This window comes from Brugia malayi, assembly GCF_000002995.4.
Source record: "Brugia malayi strain FR3 genome assembly, contig: Bm_v4_Chr1_scaffold_001, whole genome shotgun sequence".
NCBI lineage: Eukaryota > Metazoa > Nematoda > Chromadorea > Rhabditida > Onchocercidae > Brugia > Brugia malayi.
Window position 1 is genome coordinate 4524623 of NW_025062475.1, and position 19933 is coordinate 4544555.

The following is a 19933-nucleotide window of genomic DNA, read 5'->3' on the forward strand; positions in this document are numbered from 1 at the left end:
AATCATCCATTATTCCACTTTTTTTCAAAAAAATTATTCTTTTTTCTTATTTTTCTTTTCAAAAAATTGATAAATTTAAAACATTTTTTCATGTCGTTTTTTTCTTTTTTTTTTTAATACATATTATATCGTAGGAAATACTGATTGAATGTGCAGTATAGAAAGACAGAAAGAAACTGGATCCGGAAAAATGGATATTTCAGTAATTGCAAGAAAGACAAAACAATGACAACAATTACACTAAAGAACGATAGGTATGTGTTGATCATTAGCTGTTGCTGTTTGATTTTCATTTAAAATTGAATTAGCTGATTGAGCACTGCCGATTCCCAGTGCTTGATGAACAGCTTGCGCTGGAATACTACCATAACGAGTTGGTTGAGTATTATTCTGAAATTCAATTTGAAAGAATTTTAAACAAGAAGAGAAAAAACTTAGAAAATTTCAAAAAAAAAAAAAAGAAAAGAAACATTGAATTACAACCAAATGACTGTATCTAATAATAACCATCTTCTTTTTTTTTTTTTTGTTTTTAGGGATACACTTTTGTTTCCGGAATCGATTTAGTTATTTTCACAGACCATTAGAAAAGCAATATTTTGGAGAAATTTTTCCAGTTAAAAAGATAAATTTTTAAATTTAAAAGTAACCTGACATGTTGTTGGCAACGGTACCATATCTAGCTTTCCATTCTTGTAAGCAGCAACAAACTCGGCAACAATTTCACCGCTTACATCCGGTTTTTCACAAACACACATCCGACTAACTGTTGCATCCAAAATAACAATAAGAGGTAATTCTGCATTATCCAATCCTAATCCTTCCAGTATAAAATCACATAACGGATCATCGCCAGTATAAAATATTTGCAATGGATCAACCCATGGTGGTACCGATATATCAGATGAGATCGAGCTAAATTTATCAACGTTTAAATTCTTTCGCCATCAAAAATCGGAAATCTCAATTTTCACAAATTCTACTTATTATTATTATAAATTAATTAGTCCTAAATAATATATAAACATAACAACAAGAAAATCGAATTAGCTTAAAACTGTAATTTGAATATTTTGAAACAAATGTAAACTGAACTGATACCTATTTACTGAATTAGTTGAATATGCTAAATTGTTCAAATCATTATTTCCATTAGTATTGTTATCAGTGCTATCAATTTCCTTTGATGGCAAATGCTTAATTGATTCCTTTCGTTCTCGGAAAAGTGATTCAGCGGTTGGTCGTAATACTTCCATCGAGAAAGTGACATCATCTGGTGAACCTTCTAAAAACATTTTTTTTTCTTTTTTTTAGTGGGAAAAGAATAAGGAATTATTTGTTGAAATAAACTGAAATAATAATAATAATATAAGAAATGGAATCTTCCAATTACCTGTAAATAACACTAATGAAGGTTCATCTCTTAATCGACACAATGTATTTTCATTTAATTCATACAATGGTAACGGTCCCCACGGGAATAAACTACCGGATGGATCATTAAGTAGTACATTACGACCGTGCCTCGTTATTAGACGATTTTCCTCGTTCAATAATAAAAATGCCGGAATACCTAAATATTTATAATAATTGACTATTTATAATAAAAATATTTATAATAAATATTTATAATAATAATTTCATTTCTATTTAATATCTTTTTATGCAATTCTGTTTAATTTTGGAACTTAAATTCAAATGATATTTAAAAAAAAATTTTAAATCACATTTTTTTTTAAATGAAGTAGAATATTACTTAATAATTGATAAATTTTTAAATGCATTGTATGATTGTTGTGTTACGTTAACATTTCCTTATTATCGTTACATATTTATGCATATGAAAATTTTATTTTCTTAAAAATATATTACCAATGTTTTTAAGAATACGTGCGCCCATGCGTATTAACGTCAAATACGTATGAATTGAATAAAATAGACACGTGAAAAATTAAAGTAAACTCTACCATTTACGCTATACAAACGAGTAAGCTGAGTTGCTTTCTGCGGATCATACGGAAATGCCAACCAAGGCATCGTTGAAAAATGATGTTCAAATGATTCTTGTGATCTGAAATTATCTATCAATTAATTAAAAAGTTACTTAAATATATTTTTGTGTCATTTGTTTTAATTTTGTTTTAATTATGTTTTAATTATTGTTGTCACAAAACCTAATCTATGTCTTTTGTATAAATATTTGCTTGTCAACAACTGTTCCATTCTTTAAACTCATAGTATGGGAAATCAATGATTGTGTATTTCTACGTGAAAATTTTTAGTATAAAAAAAAAAGATTTATAAATTTCTAAGTTTTTATATGAGAAAAAATAATTTATAATTTAAATAGTATAATTAAGAAGATAGTATAAATTCATCAAATTATTTCATATTATAATATTATGAATTTGTTTCTGACTGAAAAATATAATTAGCTGCTAACTCAATAACTTTATTCTTTACATAATTTTACAAAATATTCACCTATCAGATGAGCAAAAGAAAATCTCGAATGGAATACCGGCATTTTTGAGTGATTCATAGCAAGATATCAATTGTTGTGAGAATGACCGACATGGTGGACACTAAAATAGACATTTCAAAAGAAATTTTCATTTTTTTCTTTTTTTTTTTTGGAATGAGAAATAAGTTAAAGAATAATAAATAGATAAAAAATAAAGCGAAAAGAAAAAAAGAAAAATGAATGAAAAAATTACCCAATTAGCACCAAAGTATAAGCCTTTGACAGTTGATTTTAAATTTTGAAAATTTTCAGTTACTATTTTCTTGGTACCATCAGCTTCCTTACAATTCCTTAGCACAGCACCTTGAAAAAGCTCTTCTGGTGTCGCATTACACCTTTAATAAAATTAGTTCATTTTCGAGAAATAATTCAATTTTCTATGATGAATTAATTCCAATTAATTAAATGTAAGATTATGATGATATCTAAATTTAATTATAACTCATTTTATATTTTTACATAATTAATTTTACTTCATATATTTACATAATTAATGTGAATATATAAGCGATACGTTTCTTTTATTAGATGATTTAAAAAATTTTAAGGATTAATATACTAGAACAGATTAATCTAATAATCAAACATTTTTTTAAACTAGATTTTTTTTTTTTAAATTCTAATTAATTAAACCATAAGATTATGAAATTACTTAATTTGAATCATAACTTAATCTGTAATTTTATGTGCATAAATAAAGACTAAGTTTCACAAAAAGCTAATTAATTATTTGTATTATTCAAAAACATTCAAAAATTTAATTTTGACTAATAAATATTATTTTTACCAAAAGAAAAAATCAACGAAAATTTCTCTTACCATGGAAAATTTAAACCATTTGGATCATCCTGCAACAGACGTCGACCATCATCGGTGATAATTTGTCTAGTTGATGCATCAACAACAATTAATGATGGTGTTGAACAATAACGTAAAGCTCGTAGTAGACGGCTCTAAAAACAAAAAAAAAAAAGTCGTTCAAAACGTTATCTCAAATTTTTTTAGCAAACACAAAAATTCGAAATAAAGAATTAAATTGGCGGAAATAAAAAATAGATTATAATGAAAGTAAAAACTTATTGGTGTTTCTTACATTATAGCAAATTTCTTGTCAAAAAAAAAAAAATTTATAAGATGAAAAATTTTGAAACTAACTTTAGCCATGATATTGATAGGTACGATGATATACCATCCTGATTCACTGATAGCAGGGTGTGGTCTGATATCATCATCATTATACAGGTCCAAATCAATGATTACAACATTAACATCATCCACTTCAACCAATCTTTTTTTCTTACTCTTCTTACTTACACCAAAAAAACGACGTAATCGAGCTGGACTTCTGGAAAAAAAAAAAACAATTTAAAGATTAAATATAAAATTAAATTAATTATAAATTAACATAGAAGTTAAATTAACTAGGAAATAATCAATGTATAATTGGCTTGCAAAAAATTACTCGTAACTTTATTTTATTTATTTTCATTACTCATATTTAAATATAAGCACTGATATGATTTGATTGTAATAATGACAAGCATATTAAAAAATTTTTTATTTCGTTTAACGTACAATTTTTTTGATTGTTTCTCAAAATACTATGTAAAATTAATGATACTTGAATTTTCTCAGAAATCTGTGATCTAACTAAAAGAATTTATAAAATATATAGCAAAATGAAAAAATGCAGCTTCTAAATGAAAGTAAATTAAATTTTTTAATAATTTTACTATACAATTCAATAATTTATTTTGTTTTGTTTCTTTTAAATGCTAATGCAAAAAAGCATGCAAATTTTTATTTCTTACCAAAATTTATTATTAGACTGCAATTATGTATAATTTCCACAAAAAAAAAGGGAGAAAAATGTCAAAATGATAAAAAATACTATGATTTCATGCAATTTTAAATTTGAAATTTGTTATTTTTTCAAAATTTCAATTTCAGGTTTAAGTTTAAAATTTGACAATTAAAAATTGCTTTATTTTTACCTCCTTCAATCTATAATAAAAACAGTTATTTTCATTTTAATGTCGACAATGCAAATAAAAGGAAAATGAATTATTAAAAAAAAAAAAAAGAGAAATGGATGAGAGAATGGAATGAATGAACGATATTTGAGAGAGATAAGAGTAACCGATAAATGATATTCGAAATTTTTGGGTTATAGGATGGTGGAATAATCAAAGAGAAACCGATAATGAGACTTTTAACCTTTACGGGTCGGATAAATAGTCGTAAAAAGAAGGACAGAAAAAAATGTTCAAAAGAATAATTCCATTAAAGCCATTATATACGACGATGTGATAACTATTAAAGTGAGTAATTAACTGATGAAAATTAAAAATTGATTGGTGTAAAATGAAGGAGTAATTATGGAAGGTTATTACAATGATAAGTAAAGTAAGATAAAAGTTTTAACAGTTATGGTCATTACAGTTCGGAAGTTTTAACAGTTAAACGATCGTAGTAAATAATAAGCAAATAATTTGGAACTTTTAAAATTATAAAAAATTTAACATCCCTAGTATCAAATATATATATCAATGATTATACGACAATTTGATATATACTTTACTATTATTAAATTTTCTTTTATGATAACAAATTTTTTAACAATCAGAAATTTCAATTTTGTTGAAAATTTGAATAAAATGTTCAGCGATTGAGAAAATTTTTCGAAAAAATTCATATGATATCATACATCACTCTCTATTTATAGTCATTTCTCAACCTTACAGATTGTAAAATTAGTATTTGAATAAATTAACACTAAAATTGAAAAAAGAAAAAAAAAAAAAACATAACAACAACTTTATTTTAATTTTTTCCATTTCCTTTCATTTTATTGAATTTTTAAGGAATAATTGATAGTGAATCTATTACTTTTTACATTTTAATAATAATAATGAGAAGAAATAAATGCAATTTCAGAGAGAGAAGAAAAGGAACATTAGATTGATGATAATAATAACTTAAACAGCTGTTGCATTTTAAAAGTAAGGATAACAAAAAGAAAAAAATTTAGGATTGAAAAGTTAAGAAAAAATAATAAACGTATTATGTAAAACATTAAATGATATACTTCCATTCCGGAAATAAGGAAAACTTTTCCGAAGGGAAGAATTTTTGTTAATATTATTTACAGAGATGAAATAAATAAATGATATAGTGATAAATTGAAAATGATTAAGAAATTATTAATCGAAAATTGCTTAAATCAAATATATCCATTTGATTTATTTGCGTGTTTAAGATATATTCATGAATTATTTAAAGCATCAGTTTTTATTAGGAAATGAAGTGGGAAATAATCGATATGGAAGAAATTGGAAATTATTAACTAAAAATTGTTTAAATCAAATAAATCTGTTTCATGTATTTACCACAAATTATTCGAGGAAAAATTAACAATGCAAAAACAAAAGGAATAATAAAAAGCAAATTCATCGATTATTTATTAATTACTACAAATTTTTTTTTTTTTTTTGACTTCATTTTGTAAGAACAAAATGCGATTTGCAAATCTCATGCAACAACTCATTTCAATTTTCAAATTATCACTTATTTTAGGTATATTTATTTATTAACTTAAATCAACTGTTATTATGCTAGAAAAAATTTTTCGTTTTTTTTTTTAACTTGTAATTTTTGATTTTTGACTTCTAAACTTACACATTTTAATAAAATATGCAGTAAAGATTGCATATGAAGAGTTGAAATTAACTGAAACTACCAAAATAATATATAATTTAAAATGTACACTTAATAAGACAGCATAAAAAATATACGGCAATTAAAATTTTAAATTTTATTTTGCAAAAATTTTATCACTTCATTTCCTTTTTCTTGTTTTTCTTTTTGAAATTCAAATTTAATATTTGTTTAAATTAAGTAAAAACTCACTCTCTTGGACAATTAGCAAAAATACTATTTCGTTGTTGGATAAGTTTTTTTAACGATGAAATAGGTTCCAATGAACGGGTACTGCTCGAATTGATCAGGTAAAAAATAACATATCGAGAACTTGCGAATACGGCGTCCAATGTTGTCAACTCATTCTGATCTTCATTACTACCTGACCAAAAAGAAAAAAAAAAAGATATTATTCATTTTTCGACACTATAAAAAATCATCAAAATTTGCTAAAAGAATTATTTTAACATTAAAGTGGTAACAGTTGTTATCATTACAAATTAATAAATTCATATTATGTTTCCGATAAAAGTTTGATGACCTTTGGACTATTTTCGAAACTAATATTTCCATACTAGCTAATAAAACTAATATTTTTTAAACTAATTTGGTAACCATTAAATTAATAATTTGTAATTTGTTACGATTCTCATTTAAACCATGCATAATTACCTAAATTCTATTAACTTAGTATTTCTTTTTCAGATCATTAAAAAGCAAAAAATTAACGCTCAAAATAATGGATAGTATATATACACACACACTTTTTTTTTTTCTTTTTTATAAAAAATTTTTGAATTCTAATAAATTTCATAAGTTACATTTAGTAAATAAGACGAATACTATCTTCATTTAGTAAAAAGTACGAATGAAATCAGATTTTAAATAAATTTTAAACACACACAGAGAGAATTATCATAGAGAACAATTATTCATTGTAACAATTCATCCGAATAAATTTAAATTTCTTCAGCTCATTTATACTGTTTAATACTTACTTAAATGGTATCAATAATTTGAGTTATAGTGATAATTTAAGTATATCACTGATTGTTTGGGAGCAAACACTGCTTGAATTTAAAAGAATTGAAATTTCGAATTAAAAAAAAATGAATTTTAGTTATATTTTGTGTAAATGTCAAATAAATATCAAATTTGTAATACTTGCAAAATTTATAAAAAAACACAACCAAAAGGATGAGAAAAGTTGCTATAAAAATACTAAAAATATTAAGCAATCATACATTTTACAACTCAAAGTAAAAAAGAACACTTAAAAAAAGAAAAAAAATTAATTTCAATTCTAAAATTAAAAAAGTTAAAAAGAAAAAAGGAATTTAAATTTCCAAATTTCTACTATTCATTTTAAAATCTGAACACTTTTTATTCTTTACTTCAACATTTAATCATTTTTGTGAATTTTCTTTCCAATGTTTCATTTTCTTTTTTCTCTATTTTATTTCTAAAATTTAATCATTTTGCATTATCTCTTTTCTACATTAGAGATTATCATACTACTCTCCCCTCACAAAATTTTAATCATTTTCATCTATTTAATTTCAAAATTTAATTATTCCTAAATTTAATCATTTTCATCATTTCCTCTCGACATTTCTAATATTACCATTACTACCATTATTTTTCGTCCATAAAAATTTAATCATTTCCATTATTCGATTTCAAAATTTAATTATTTCTAAATTTATTCACTTCCACTGTTTTATTTCGACTTTTTCTCAACATGTGCAAACATTATCAGTACTAATCTTATTTTTCTCGCTTAAAATTCAATCAAAGATAACCTTTAGCAGAAGCAGCAGATGGAATCAAATGTATAGCACCAATATTTCGGAAGCAGTAATCGTAGAGATCTTCAAATGACATCACGATGATAGCAGTGATAGCTAATGATAAAATTGTCAGCTTGCAATGATTTAAGAGAGAAAATGATCGCTGTCGAGACAATTGATGATATTGTTGTTATTTCTGTTGTTGTTTGTTTGTTTGTTTGTTTGTCTCTCTCCCTCTCTCTCTCTCTTTTTCTCCTTCTTTTCCCTTTATTTATCCCTCTCTTTGTACTGAAATAATAGCAAGGATTATATCACTTATCACAACATCAAAGCAAAATTCCGTTATTTCACGCCATTTGATAATAAATGATAATGATAGTATTTATCACCAATAAATTATCATTTATATATCTATATATAAATTTTATTAATGCTATTTTTTTCATTAAGTGATAAAAATAAGTGACAAATTTGAAAAGCAAAAAAAAAAAATTGATGTTTTTTATCTTTATTTCACTCCAATTTTTTTATCAGTTACAAATGATAAGTAATATATGATCATTTAAATTACATCAATTTTATTTCATTTCATTATTTCGGTACTTGTAAATAAGAGAGAAATTAATTCCCTATAAAATTGATCAATTTTGAATGAGTTCAGAAAGGAAAAAAGAAACAGACAGGAGGAAAAAATATATTTAGTGCCAGATGCTATCAACATCACAGATAATATCGGAATATGCTGGTTAGTCGTCAAATGTTATTTTTACTTTTTAAATAATAATCGTTTCAGTTTCTTTCACAAACATTTAATAAAATTAAAAATAAAATTAAAAATATTTCACAAGGATTTACTATTAAATTAGAACGATTTGAAATCAAAAATGGAAAATTGCTGTAATTCGAATTGTAAAAAGAAGAAAAAAGTATAATTATTTGAATTTTTTTCCTTCTTCATATGAAATAAAGTGGAAAATTTCCAACAAAAAAAAATTTTATATATAATTTTTATCGTATGAAAGGAAACACTGTGAAAGTTTTGAAATTAAAAATTAAAGTTATTAAATTAAAATTAAAAATATAAACAATATGTAATTTAAAAAATGAAAAAAAGAAACAAATTTTGACGGTGGGTATAAAGAAGACAATGAAATAAATCAATAGGAAGGTGAGAAGAGAGGGAGAGGTAGAGAGACAAACAGAGAGAATCTCTTTAAGAAATGAGCAAAAAAGGTTTTCAAACGATCAGTAAATAGATGAAGGAAGAAAGGGAGGAAGAGGGAGAGAGAGAGAGAGAGAAAGAAAGAAAGGAGAATGTTCACAACACTTTTTTAGAGCTATAAAATTTGAATGAAATGGATTGAATCAATTTTTTTTTCACATCTTTTCAGTTGTATATTCAAATAAAATCATCGCATTTCAATTTTATTTATTTTTTCTTCTTTTTGTTCTTTTTAATAACATAATTGATGTCAATTAATAGTTAAAAGAGTGAATGCCACATTATAATTCATTTGAAAAAAAAAAACTAAATTAGAAAAGTTTGAAATTAAAAGTAAGAAATTATTGTAATTTGAATTTTGTGAAAATCATTTGGCTATGACTATATGAATGGCTATAGGTTACATTAGAAATTTTTAGAAATTACATTAAACATTTAAAAAAAAGCTACATTAGAAATTAACTTACATTAGGGTAGTATAAATTTCAAAAAAAAAAAGAAAAAAATGAAACAGAAGTAAATAATTTTGCGATCATAATAATACCTCTCATCAACATCAATAAAAACATGATTGCCGTTAAAGTTAAATTTCAAAAAAAGAAGAAAACTTTTAAATTTTAGAAAAGTTAAAATGCTCTAATAAAAAAGATTTATTGTAAACTTCAAAAAAAAAAAGTGTGTGAAGTTTGGAAAAAAAGCCAAAAAAAATTAGGGCAGAAAATGGATCCATTATATGGCATAGTATATACTTTAACTGATATCAATGATTTCCATCAGTTCAGTGATAATATAATAATGAAAGTCTATTGCAAATGAATTACATAATGCTAACTGTTTTAATTAATAAGTCTAAATCAATTTGTTGCTTAATTACTTTCAATCTTTTATCCGTTTATTGCTTCTTTTTTTCTCGCTGTTTTATAATTGTTCTATTATTTAAATCCAAAATGCAATATTGTCTTAGGAAAAAACTGTAGTTTAAGTAAGAAAGTGAGAGTTTCAAAAAAGATTTGTAGAAATCACACAGGAATTTATTTAGTACGTAAATCAGGTAGCAAAATCATGTAGAAATCATTATTTCTAAATCATTAAATCATTATTTCTACATGATTTTGCATTTTTTTTTTTTTAGCACACGTGGAAGTCGTATAGGAGTATATCTGGCATACGTAGAAATCACGTAAAAATCTATCTAACTTACGCTTGAACTTACCTTCTTTAATCCATCCATTCATTCATATCTCTTTTTCCATGCAAAATACAAAAGAAATACCGATAAACCTACAAAACGAATGAAACGAAGAAATTCAAATGCATGTGAGAGGTTAAAATGTGAAAAAAATGGGAAGGAGAGAGAAAGGGAGAGAGGGAGAGGGAGAGAGAGGACGGGAGGTCTAATGAAAGAAATGAAAGGAGAAAAAGAGAGAGAGGGAGAGAGAGAGACTCTCATAACTACCAAACATTTAAATACTTTTTTATATTTCTCTATATGCAAATGGACACTGCAACCAAACAGAATGTGAAATGTTCCAAAATATCTCTCTCTTCTTTCATTTTCGTCTTCGTCTTTCGTGATGAATTGAATTTCAAAATATTCCTGTGCAATGAATTCTAACTGATTTGTAATAAAATTAATTTCATTTCTTAAAAATGAAATTAATTTTGCCTATCTTCTCTTTTCAATCCATACATTCAAAAAAAAGAGGAAAGAAGAAAGAAGAAAATGGATTAAATTGAATATAAGCATATTAATCAAGTAAAATTTCAATTTCTCATTTATGATTTATTCATTTTCTTCAGTCCCTATTAATTGATAGTTTTAAAATCCAATAAGTTCAAAAAATTATATAGGAAAATAAGCAAAATATACTATTACTAATATGGCTAATTTTGAACATTTCAGAAAGTAATCTATAAATGGAAATATTAAGTTGAGTTAATTTGTATTAGTAACAGTATATTTGATTTATTTTAAAAATGTACATTAGAAACTATAAATGTATTTGTGTATCATTAAATTCATTCGAGTATTATTGGAATAAATTTCAGGAAACAATAAACGGAAAACAAATGGTAATGGCAGATTTAAATTACGAATTATTAATTCTGCATAAGTAATCCATTATTAGCAATGGACTGGAAAATATAAATAAGAATAAATATTGTTACATACTTACATATATATGCATACATTAATTCTACTAATTATTTTCTAACGTTAATTAACCTTAAATTGAGGCACAAATTTCCATATTTTATAGCATATATCAAACTTATTAATAATGGCTTAAAAAACAGTAATAATAATAAATAAAATAATAATAATGAACAAATACATAATATAACTAATTTAGAAACTAAAATGTGACTAAATGAATTGGAAGGCTAGTATTAATAGTATGATAATTAATGAAAAATAGCGGTGAAAAAATTCCTTCACTCTTTTTAAAATTTTGAAAGTATAGGAAATAAATTTGAAAAAGATATCAGCATGGGAAAAAAAGTTTGAAAAAGAAAAAGAGAAATTAATTGAAATTGGGAGAAAAAAGCAACTGCAATCTATTCAGTGATAACAATAGTTAATGAGAATTAATTAATAGTAAATAATGACAAATGACAATAATAAGTTTGCAAAAATAAATAAAGAAAAGTAGTAAAAATGTCGTGACAAATGAAGTTTTAAAAAATTCAAAAAACTCAAAAATAAAATTTGAACTAATATTTTATAATGTTAAACTGAAATAAATTATATATATATCTATATAACATTTTTATGTATGTATTTTGTATTCATATCTGATCGAAATAAACTCTAGCAAAAAAAAAAAAAAAAAGAAAAAAGAATGCATCTTTTCCGCTTAATTTTGTCTATCAAACAAACAAAACTGATAAATCAATTTATACAAATTTCATTTCCACATATTATATTTCAATTTTAAATATTGAATTTTACTTTATTATAATTGTACATACAAAAACATAAGAGCTTGTATATACATAGATGTATTTGTCTAAGAATAAAAAAGTTTAATGATAATTGAGATTTATTTTAAATAGTTGAAGAATTGAATGAATGCTACCCGCGGAAATGTCACCTCAAGTTGTGATGAAGAAAGAATTGTAAGAGATAGACAACAGGACGAGAAAAATAAATGAATGAAAGGACAGACGACAGATGTATTCTTCTTCTCTCTCCCTCTCCCTCTCCCTCTCTCTCTCTTTCATTTATAATTTACTGGGATAATGATGAGTTATAGAAGAGTTATTTGATATGGAAGGGACGCGAATAATAAATAATAAAGGAGGAAAGAAAAAGAGTGGGAGGGAGAGGGAGAGAGAGGGGAAGGAAAAGAGGAAGAGAGAGGGGACAGTCATTTGAAATAAGAGGTGACAAAGAGAGAGGTAATTTATTAAATGAAAAATATTGTGGATTGCAATGAATAATATATATTATTAGTGGAGTGTAAAAATAAGAAAAGATGAAAAACAGGACGAAATGAAGAGAAAAGAGAACAAGTATGTCTCTTCCATTTCTAATTTTAATACACAGAATGAAAATATTAGAAATATCAAATAATTAAAATTACTGTTTTTATCAGTATTATCATCTGTTCTCATTTATTATTATTATTGATATAGTAATAATGGTAGAGGTAGTTAGTATTAATTAGATTTGTGGCAGTTAACACTTTTTTCTCAGAGAGAAAAGAATTACAAATATATAAAAACGGTTGAAATTACTGAAGTGAGTAAATATTTTATGCTTAATGTTGAATAGTTAAAGTAAGAAAAAAAAAGTTGCTCAAATTTCATCTTTTAGCATTCAACGCTTAAATTTGATTCCATTTGACCTTCAATCTTTGGAGTATATATTAATTACATTTTCATGACTTTTTTACATATTAGTAAAGGATTTAATTGATCTATATCATATCTATTCCGTATTTTCAAATCAGTCTAATATTATAAAAAGTATTCTCTTTAATTCTTCATGTCCTATAAATAAAATACAATAATAGTAAGTTATTAAGTATAAAATAGAGGAAGGAAATGATGATAAATAGCAAAGCTGTAATTAATCAGCAAGGACAACAACGGGAATATAACAATAACCTTCGTAACCTTTTGATGGATGGATGGATGATACGATGACTGGACTATACGGCTGTACTATACGCTAGAAATTGCCGTCTTTATAATATTTTCTGGTGGATCGTGAAATAGGCGGCATATAATGTTTGTAATAATAATCTTTTCTTTCTTCTGCTTTTTTTTATTTTCTTTCCCTTTTTATTAATATTTTTGTTTCCATTTGTTCTCCTCTTTGAATTTAATTATTTTAATCCATATTAATTGGTGTAAATATTATGATAACAATTTAACATATTTATAAAATCCTACATATTAATTTGATGTGTAAGTATAAGGTTAGTGATAATTGAGAGATGATAATGGTAGTTGAAAGATAACGATAACGGTAGTTAATAGTAGTAATTGTCACGATGATAATAATAACAATGATAGAAATGGAATAATGAATAATTATTGAGATGTTAATTTTATGGCAAATTTGGTAATAGGTATAAATTTTGCTGTAAAATTTTGAGATAATTATAATATTCTACTATATATTAATTTGATGTCTGACTATAAAGGATAGTCATAATTATAAAGATGATGGTAATAACAATTATAAAGGTGGAACTGGTCACTGTGAAGATGGTGATAAATGATAATTACAAAAATGGTCAATAATTAATAATTGTAATTATCATAACGGTGGTGATAGTGATAACTGTATGAGTAACAAGGTGAATAGAAGATGGTCATCAGGATGACCTAGTGGACACTGTTAAATAAAACATGCGACATTGGTGACAATTAAGAAGTATCATTGAATATGTAAGAAGAAAGGAAAAGGAGAAAAAAATGAACGGACAATGAGAGAGAGAGAGAGAGGGAAAGAGGGATTTGAAGATAACTTCTTTTGTTAGTATATGGATGTTCTTTAGCCTTAAAATGACCATTAATAATGAATGATCACTTCAAGACTCGAAAAAACATTTAACAAGTAAATCATACGAACTGAGTAATTGGAAATGGAAATTAAAGATAGCAATGTGAGATAAATTTGATGGAGTTAGTCAGTCCCAATTGGGGTTTTACCAGTTCATCGTTTAATCAACCGTTTTTGAACCAATGCCGAATGCATTTATCATATGCTATTGTCGGATTGAAAGAAAGCGGAAGAGGGAGTTAAAAGAGATAGCGAGAAAGCATGCAGAGGACAGAGGGAGAGAGAGAGGGATGGAGGGAGAGAGAGAAAAAACGGGTCATTTTGAAACCATGTCACTTAAAACACCTTAACACATCGACAACAAATCGTAATTGTGCTTCGCTTATGGAATATCCATCGACTATGATTTAATTCAGATATTCCCGGATGATTTAAAATTGGGTATATTACAAAAGAGATAGGAAAAAAGGCTTTGTTTCAAGCATATATCCATTATGATATTTAATCTTTTTCCGGAAGTCAGTCTCATGAGTAATTATTATAATATTTCGAGATTTTACAAATATTGACCATATTTATGAAACCGACATTGCTGAGATAATGATAATGATCAATCAATAAAATATATTTTAATGATGATAATTATCTGAGTAATAATTATCACAAAATATTCAAATTAATTTAAAAATCGAAAAAAAAAAACGATATTATTTCATAATAATGCAACTGAATAAATAAAAATAAATGGTAATTAAAATAAAAAAGGAATATTTGCACACAACATTGAAATAAAGTTATTAAATATGCCGTAATGGGTATATACCAGTTCATTACTAATTAACTAATTCTTAATATTTAATTCCATTTTAAATCAATTTAAATATTTTATCTATAGTAGTAGTAGTAGTAGTAGTAGTAGTAGTAGTAGTAGTAGTAGTAGTAGTAGTAGTAGTAGTAGTAGTAGTAGTAGTAGTAGTAGTAGTAGTAGTAGTAGTAGTAGTTATTATTAGTAGTTGTAGTAGTAGTTATAGTAGTAGAAGTAGTAGTAGTAGTAGTAGTGGTAGTAGTAGTAGTAGTAGTAGTAGTAGAAGTAGTAATAGTAGTAATAATATTAGTAAAAGTAGTAGTATAGTAAGTAGTAGTAGTAGTAGTAGTAGTAGTAGTAGTAGTAGTAGTAATATTATTGATTATCGTAGTAGTAGTAGTAGTAGTAGTAGTAGTAGTAGTAGTAGTAGTAGTAGTAGTAGTAGTAGTAGTAGTAGTAGTAGTAGTAGTAGTAGTATAGTAGTAGTAGTAGTAGTGTAGTAGTAGTAGTAGTAGTAGTAGTAGTAGTAGTATAGTAGTAGTAGTTAGTAGTAGTAGTAGTAGTAGTAGTAGTAGTAGTAGTAGTAGTAGTAGTAGTAGTAGTAGTAGTAGTAGTAGTAGTAGTAGTAGTAGTAGTAGTAGTAGTAGTAATTTAAATTTTTTTTCCATCCTCCTTCTCCCTAGCGCTTCATCCTTTCTACCATCTCTACTTTAATTTCAATCACCCCAAATAATCAGCTTCTTTTTTTCCTCCACTATTTATCACTCTTTAGCATCATTTCGAACAAGCAGATGTCATTTTAACTTCATTTCACTCTTTTTACATTCAAACAATATCACAATCTATTTACTATCATTTATCAAAATTGTATTAATCTCTCTTCTTTTTCTTCTCTTTGAAAATTTTCAAATAATTCTTTATTTCTTCAATTAAAAATTGGAAATTTTCTACTGAAAATTATATAATTTAATTTAAATGAATCAATTTTCTTAATATAAATTTTTCAAAAATCCAAAATTTTATCCTCGCGTAATATCCAAGTATAATAATTTAGAAATTAAATGTCAAATATATACAAACCATACATATATCATTTAATCAAAATCACTGATAAAAAATGAAAAACTTTATTAGGAAAAGAAAAATGAAAATATTCATTGGCATTAGGATTATACATTGATTCGATCGACAGAGAAGTTCAAATATATATGTAAAATAAAAAATTATTTTAGTTAATGTAATGTAATTACGAATTATTATTAACAACAGTTAATGAATATTATTACATTGATAAAATAAAACATATCAGAAACGGAACATAAATGAATGCTGATAAGGACTAATTTGGTAACTGAAAATAAATCTGACATTTTTTTAAAGAAATTTAAAATAAAAATAAAAAAGTCATCATTAAATAATATTTTCATTTGTTTTTTTTTTCTTTCACTTTTTCAATCATAATTTGCCTTAGCAACAATAATTTATAAAATATTCCTTGTTTTAAAGCAAATTACATAAATATTTTAGGCAAGCATTTTACTAATAAATTTATTTGTTTGCTTTTTTTCCATCAAAAGAAGAACAAATAATTTTTAGATGAAAAATTCTTCGTCTTTTTTCTTCCATGTCTATTCACCAATTTGCTTGTTGTGCAATAGAATCAAATACAAAAAAAAATTACGCTATGATATTTGCACATAGTTTATAAAATTATTTTAAAAACGAAAAAAAAAATGAGAAAAAGCGTAATTGGAAAGTTTAAAGGCCAAATTAAATTTTGATTTAATTGAAATTTCAAATATATTATTTGAAAAATATAATAAGGAATAAAATTTCACTCTATAAATTGATTTAACAATAACGATAATGAATGATGATTAATGTGGGAAAGGAAATCTTTCACAGTAATTTTATCATTCTTACTGAACAGTAAATTAGGATTACAAATAATTAAGAGAAAAGAGAACAGAACAAGAGAAAAAAATCATTATAAAAAACAAATATATTAAAAATATTTTTGTTTTAATTTAAGTAGTTGGTTTTTGATTACATAAAAAATAAATTTATATTTTTAAAAGTCATCATTAAAATATGTGAAAATGCTTTTATTTAATTTTCTTTTTGGTAACCTTTGAAAATTTTTTATCCATATCGGTTCATCATAAGAATTTTTGTATTGTGATGCAGATATTCGGAAATTTTTATTTTTTCTAGAAGTTTTCCTTATTTTTATCAACTAATTACAAAATGATTTTATGACTTAAGCCAATACATCACCAACTATCATTATTACTTATTAACAATATACTTATAAATTAAACTTATAACGTTACAAACACACACATTATCCATGGCAATTCATTGATAACCATTTTAACTAAATTAAGTGAATTTTTTTTTCGCATCTTTACAACTGATTATAAATCATTTTTTAAAATTATTTTTTAATTAAGTTACTAATTATGCAAGAATAAAAAATAAAAATGTTGAAAGAAATTGGATTTTTGACGTTATTTGGATCGCATTTTTGATAAGATCCTTATCACTTCGTCTATTATTGAATTGTTATCAGCAGTGCAGTGTTATGATTTCCCGCTATCACAAATATTATTCTAATAATAGAAAATTATGATACCTAATTGATGTGGTATAAGCAGTTTATCAGATTTTACTCACATATATACATGGCATGCATATTGTCTGCACAATTGCATGATAGCATGCATGTTATTAGCATGATAGCATGCATGTCATTAGCATGATAGCATGCATGTTATTAGCATGATGACATGCACATCATTTTTAAATGCTGTAAATTCATTCTCTTTAATCCTCGTTTGTTAACAGTCTAGCTGTATGATACTAATAAATGTTATAAATTTATATGGTGAATAATTATAAAGGAAGAAAAGGAAAAGATGAAGAAGAGGTAAAATGAAAGGTTGAAATTTAACTCTATTTTTTAAACTTAATCCAATTTCATCGTACTTCATATCGAAACTTATTCATTGCAATACATTTTTAATTACCTGTAATATATTTATTATGTAATGGAAGAAAAAAGGAAAGAACTGTCTGGTAATTTTTTAAATTCTTTTCTATAAAATAAGAGGTGTAACAATATTATGATAACTACATATCGTTCCTATATTAAAATATTATATGAAAAATTAGCCGAATGATAGGAAACGAATAAATGTAATTTCATAAAATAAAAGAATTAATGGAGGGAAAGAGAGAAAATAAGATAAATATGCAATTTTATTCTGATTGCCGTCTTTTCATGCGTTCTATTTGTCGGATAATTATTACATAAAATTAAAGTATGCTACAATTTTATCACATAATGTTTTATTTTTCAAGAAATTTTACAACAAACACACGCCAAAATATAAATGATTTAAATAAATAAATAAATATATTTTTCTGCATACATCAAAAATTGTTATAATCAGAATAATGTGCAACCATTACTTGCTTCAGGTTTTTCGGAACGCAAGCTTTGAATCAGTTAAGAAAGCAGTAAAATGAAGTTGCAAAAATATTGAAGAACTATTTTGATTTATTTGAATTTTTGACCCAGTCAATTGCTCTTTCGTGCATCTATGCAAACCTACCAATCTTTTCTTATTTTTCTTTCCTTTTCAAAAAAAAGAAAAAGAAAATCACTTTTTCCCTCATTCTTATTTCATGCTTACTTTATTATACATATCTCAACATTATTTACCTTATCACTGTTTTTCTCGTCATACTCCTTATCTTTTGTTTTTATCACTTACAATAAGGAACTATTAAACAAAAAAAAAGTGATGTAAAATTTTACATGATCCTGTTTTCCGAACTTGAAAAAACATTGCAAAGAACACTACAACGTACCACTTTTCATTATCTCTCTCCCTGTTGCTTTATTATTTTCTTAAACAGCGTCTTATCACATTATTATCGTCTCCATATTTATCCCATTCATCTGTCTCATCATTTTTGGCAACCATAGATACCCACCAGACATTCACTCGTCTACCCATCTCACTCTCTTCCTATCCTATTTGTTTCTATTGCTTCATTTACATATTCCTTTCATGTTGATTAAACGTTTCTTCCAATTTTTACCTACAATTCTGTATAATTAAAAAAAAAAAGTTCCAAAAAACCAAATTATCTAAAATTCTACAAAAAAGAAATTTTTTTTTCATGGAAAAATTCCACACGAAAAAAAAAGGTAAAATATACATGATTAATTATTGCTGTTGACAGAAGAAGCAACAAGTTGAACTCAATATTTTCATTTTTTTTTTTTTTTTCATTAATATAATATTTTAAATTTGAAACAAAAGAAATCAACAATTAGAATACAACTGTTGTTGGCTGAAAACTATGAATAAAATCAACAATTCACTTGATAAACACGATACATACTACGCTTGAATATTTCTACCATCACATCAAAAAATTTTAACTTCACATTTTTCTTCTGTCCATTTTATCCGATTTTTTTCAATAAGAAATGATGAAAAAATGAGCATTTTCTAAGCATTATCTGATAATGTCTTGCTAATATATATATGATAGCGATGTCAAATGAACCTGCTTACTAAATGTGATTGCTGAATCTCAGCAAGAATATACTACTTCCTATATAATCGCTACTATGAAAATGCAAATGAACATACCAACGACTGTCATAAGCAGTCATTTCTAAAATTCAGTTCCATCAAATTAGAAAGTGCTAAGTTTTAGTGGAAAATATGATCTAAAATGGAATAAAAAAAAAAAAAAAAAAAAAAAAGACGGAAGAAGATAGTGATGTTATCCACTTCCCATTCTTTAGTAGTTAAACTAAACGAATTAAACGAAAAATATATTATTTAGCAGAATC

At 25.0% G+C, this 19933-nt stretch overlaps 1 protein-coding gene across 1 annotated transcript; it reads right to left on the bottom strand.

The window, feature by feature from the left end:
• Positions 1 to 240: 240 nt before the first annotated feature.
• Bm10657 (NXN protein, putative) lies at positions 241 to 8107 on the bottom strand (the record flags this gene model as incomplete). Its single annotated transcript, XM_043076543.1, has 11 exons — positions 241 to 390; positions 651 to 915; positions 1102 to 1285; positions 1394 to 1573; positions 1968 to 2071; positions 2485 to 2585; positions 2718 to 2859; positions 3344 to 3477; positions 3680 to 3869; positions 6434 to 6605; positions 8026 to 8107. 11 exons carry the CDS (start codon positions 8105 to 8107, stop codon positions 241 to 243), a joined length of 1704 nt encoding a protein of 567 aa, XP_042932477.1.
• Between the last annotated feature and the right edge of the window lie 11826 nt (positions 8108 to 19933).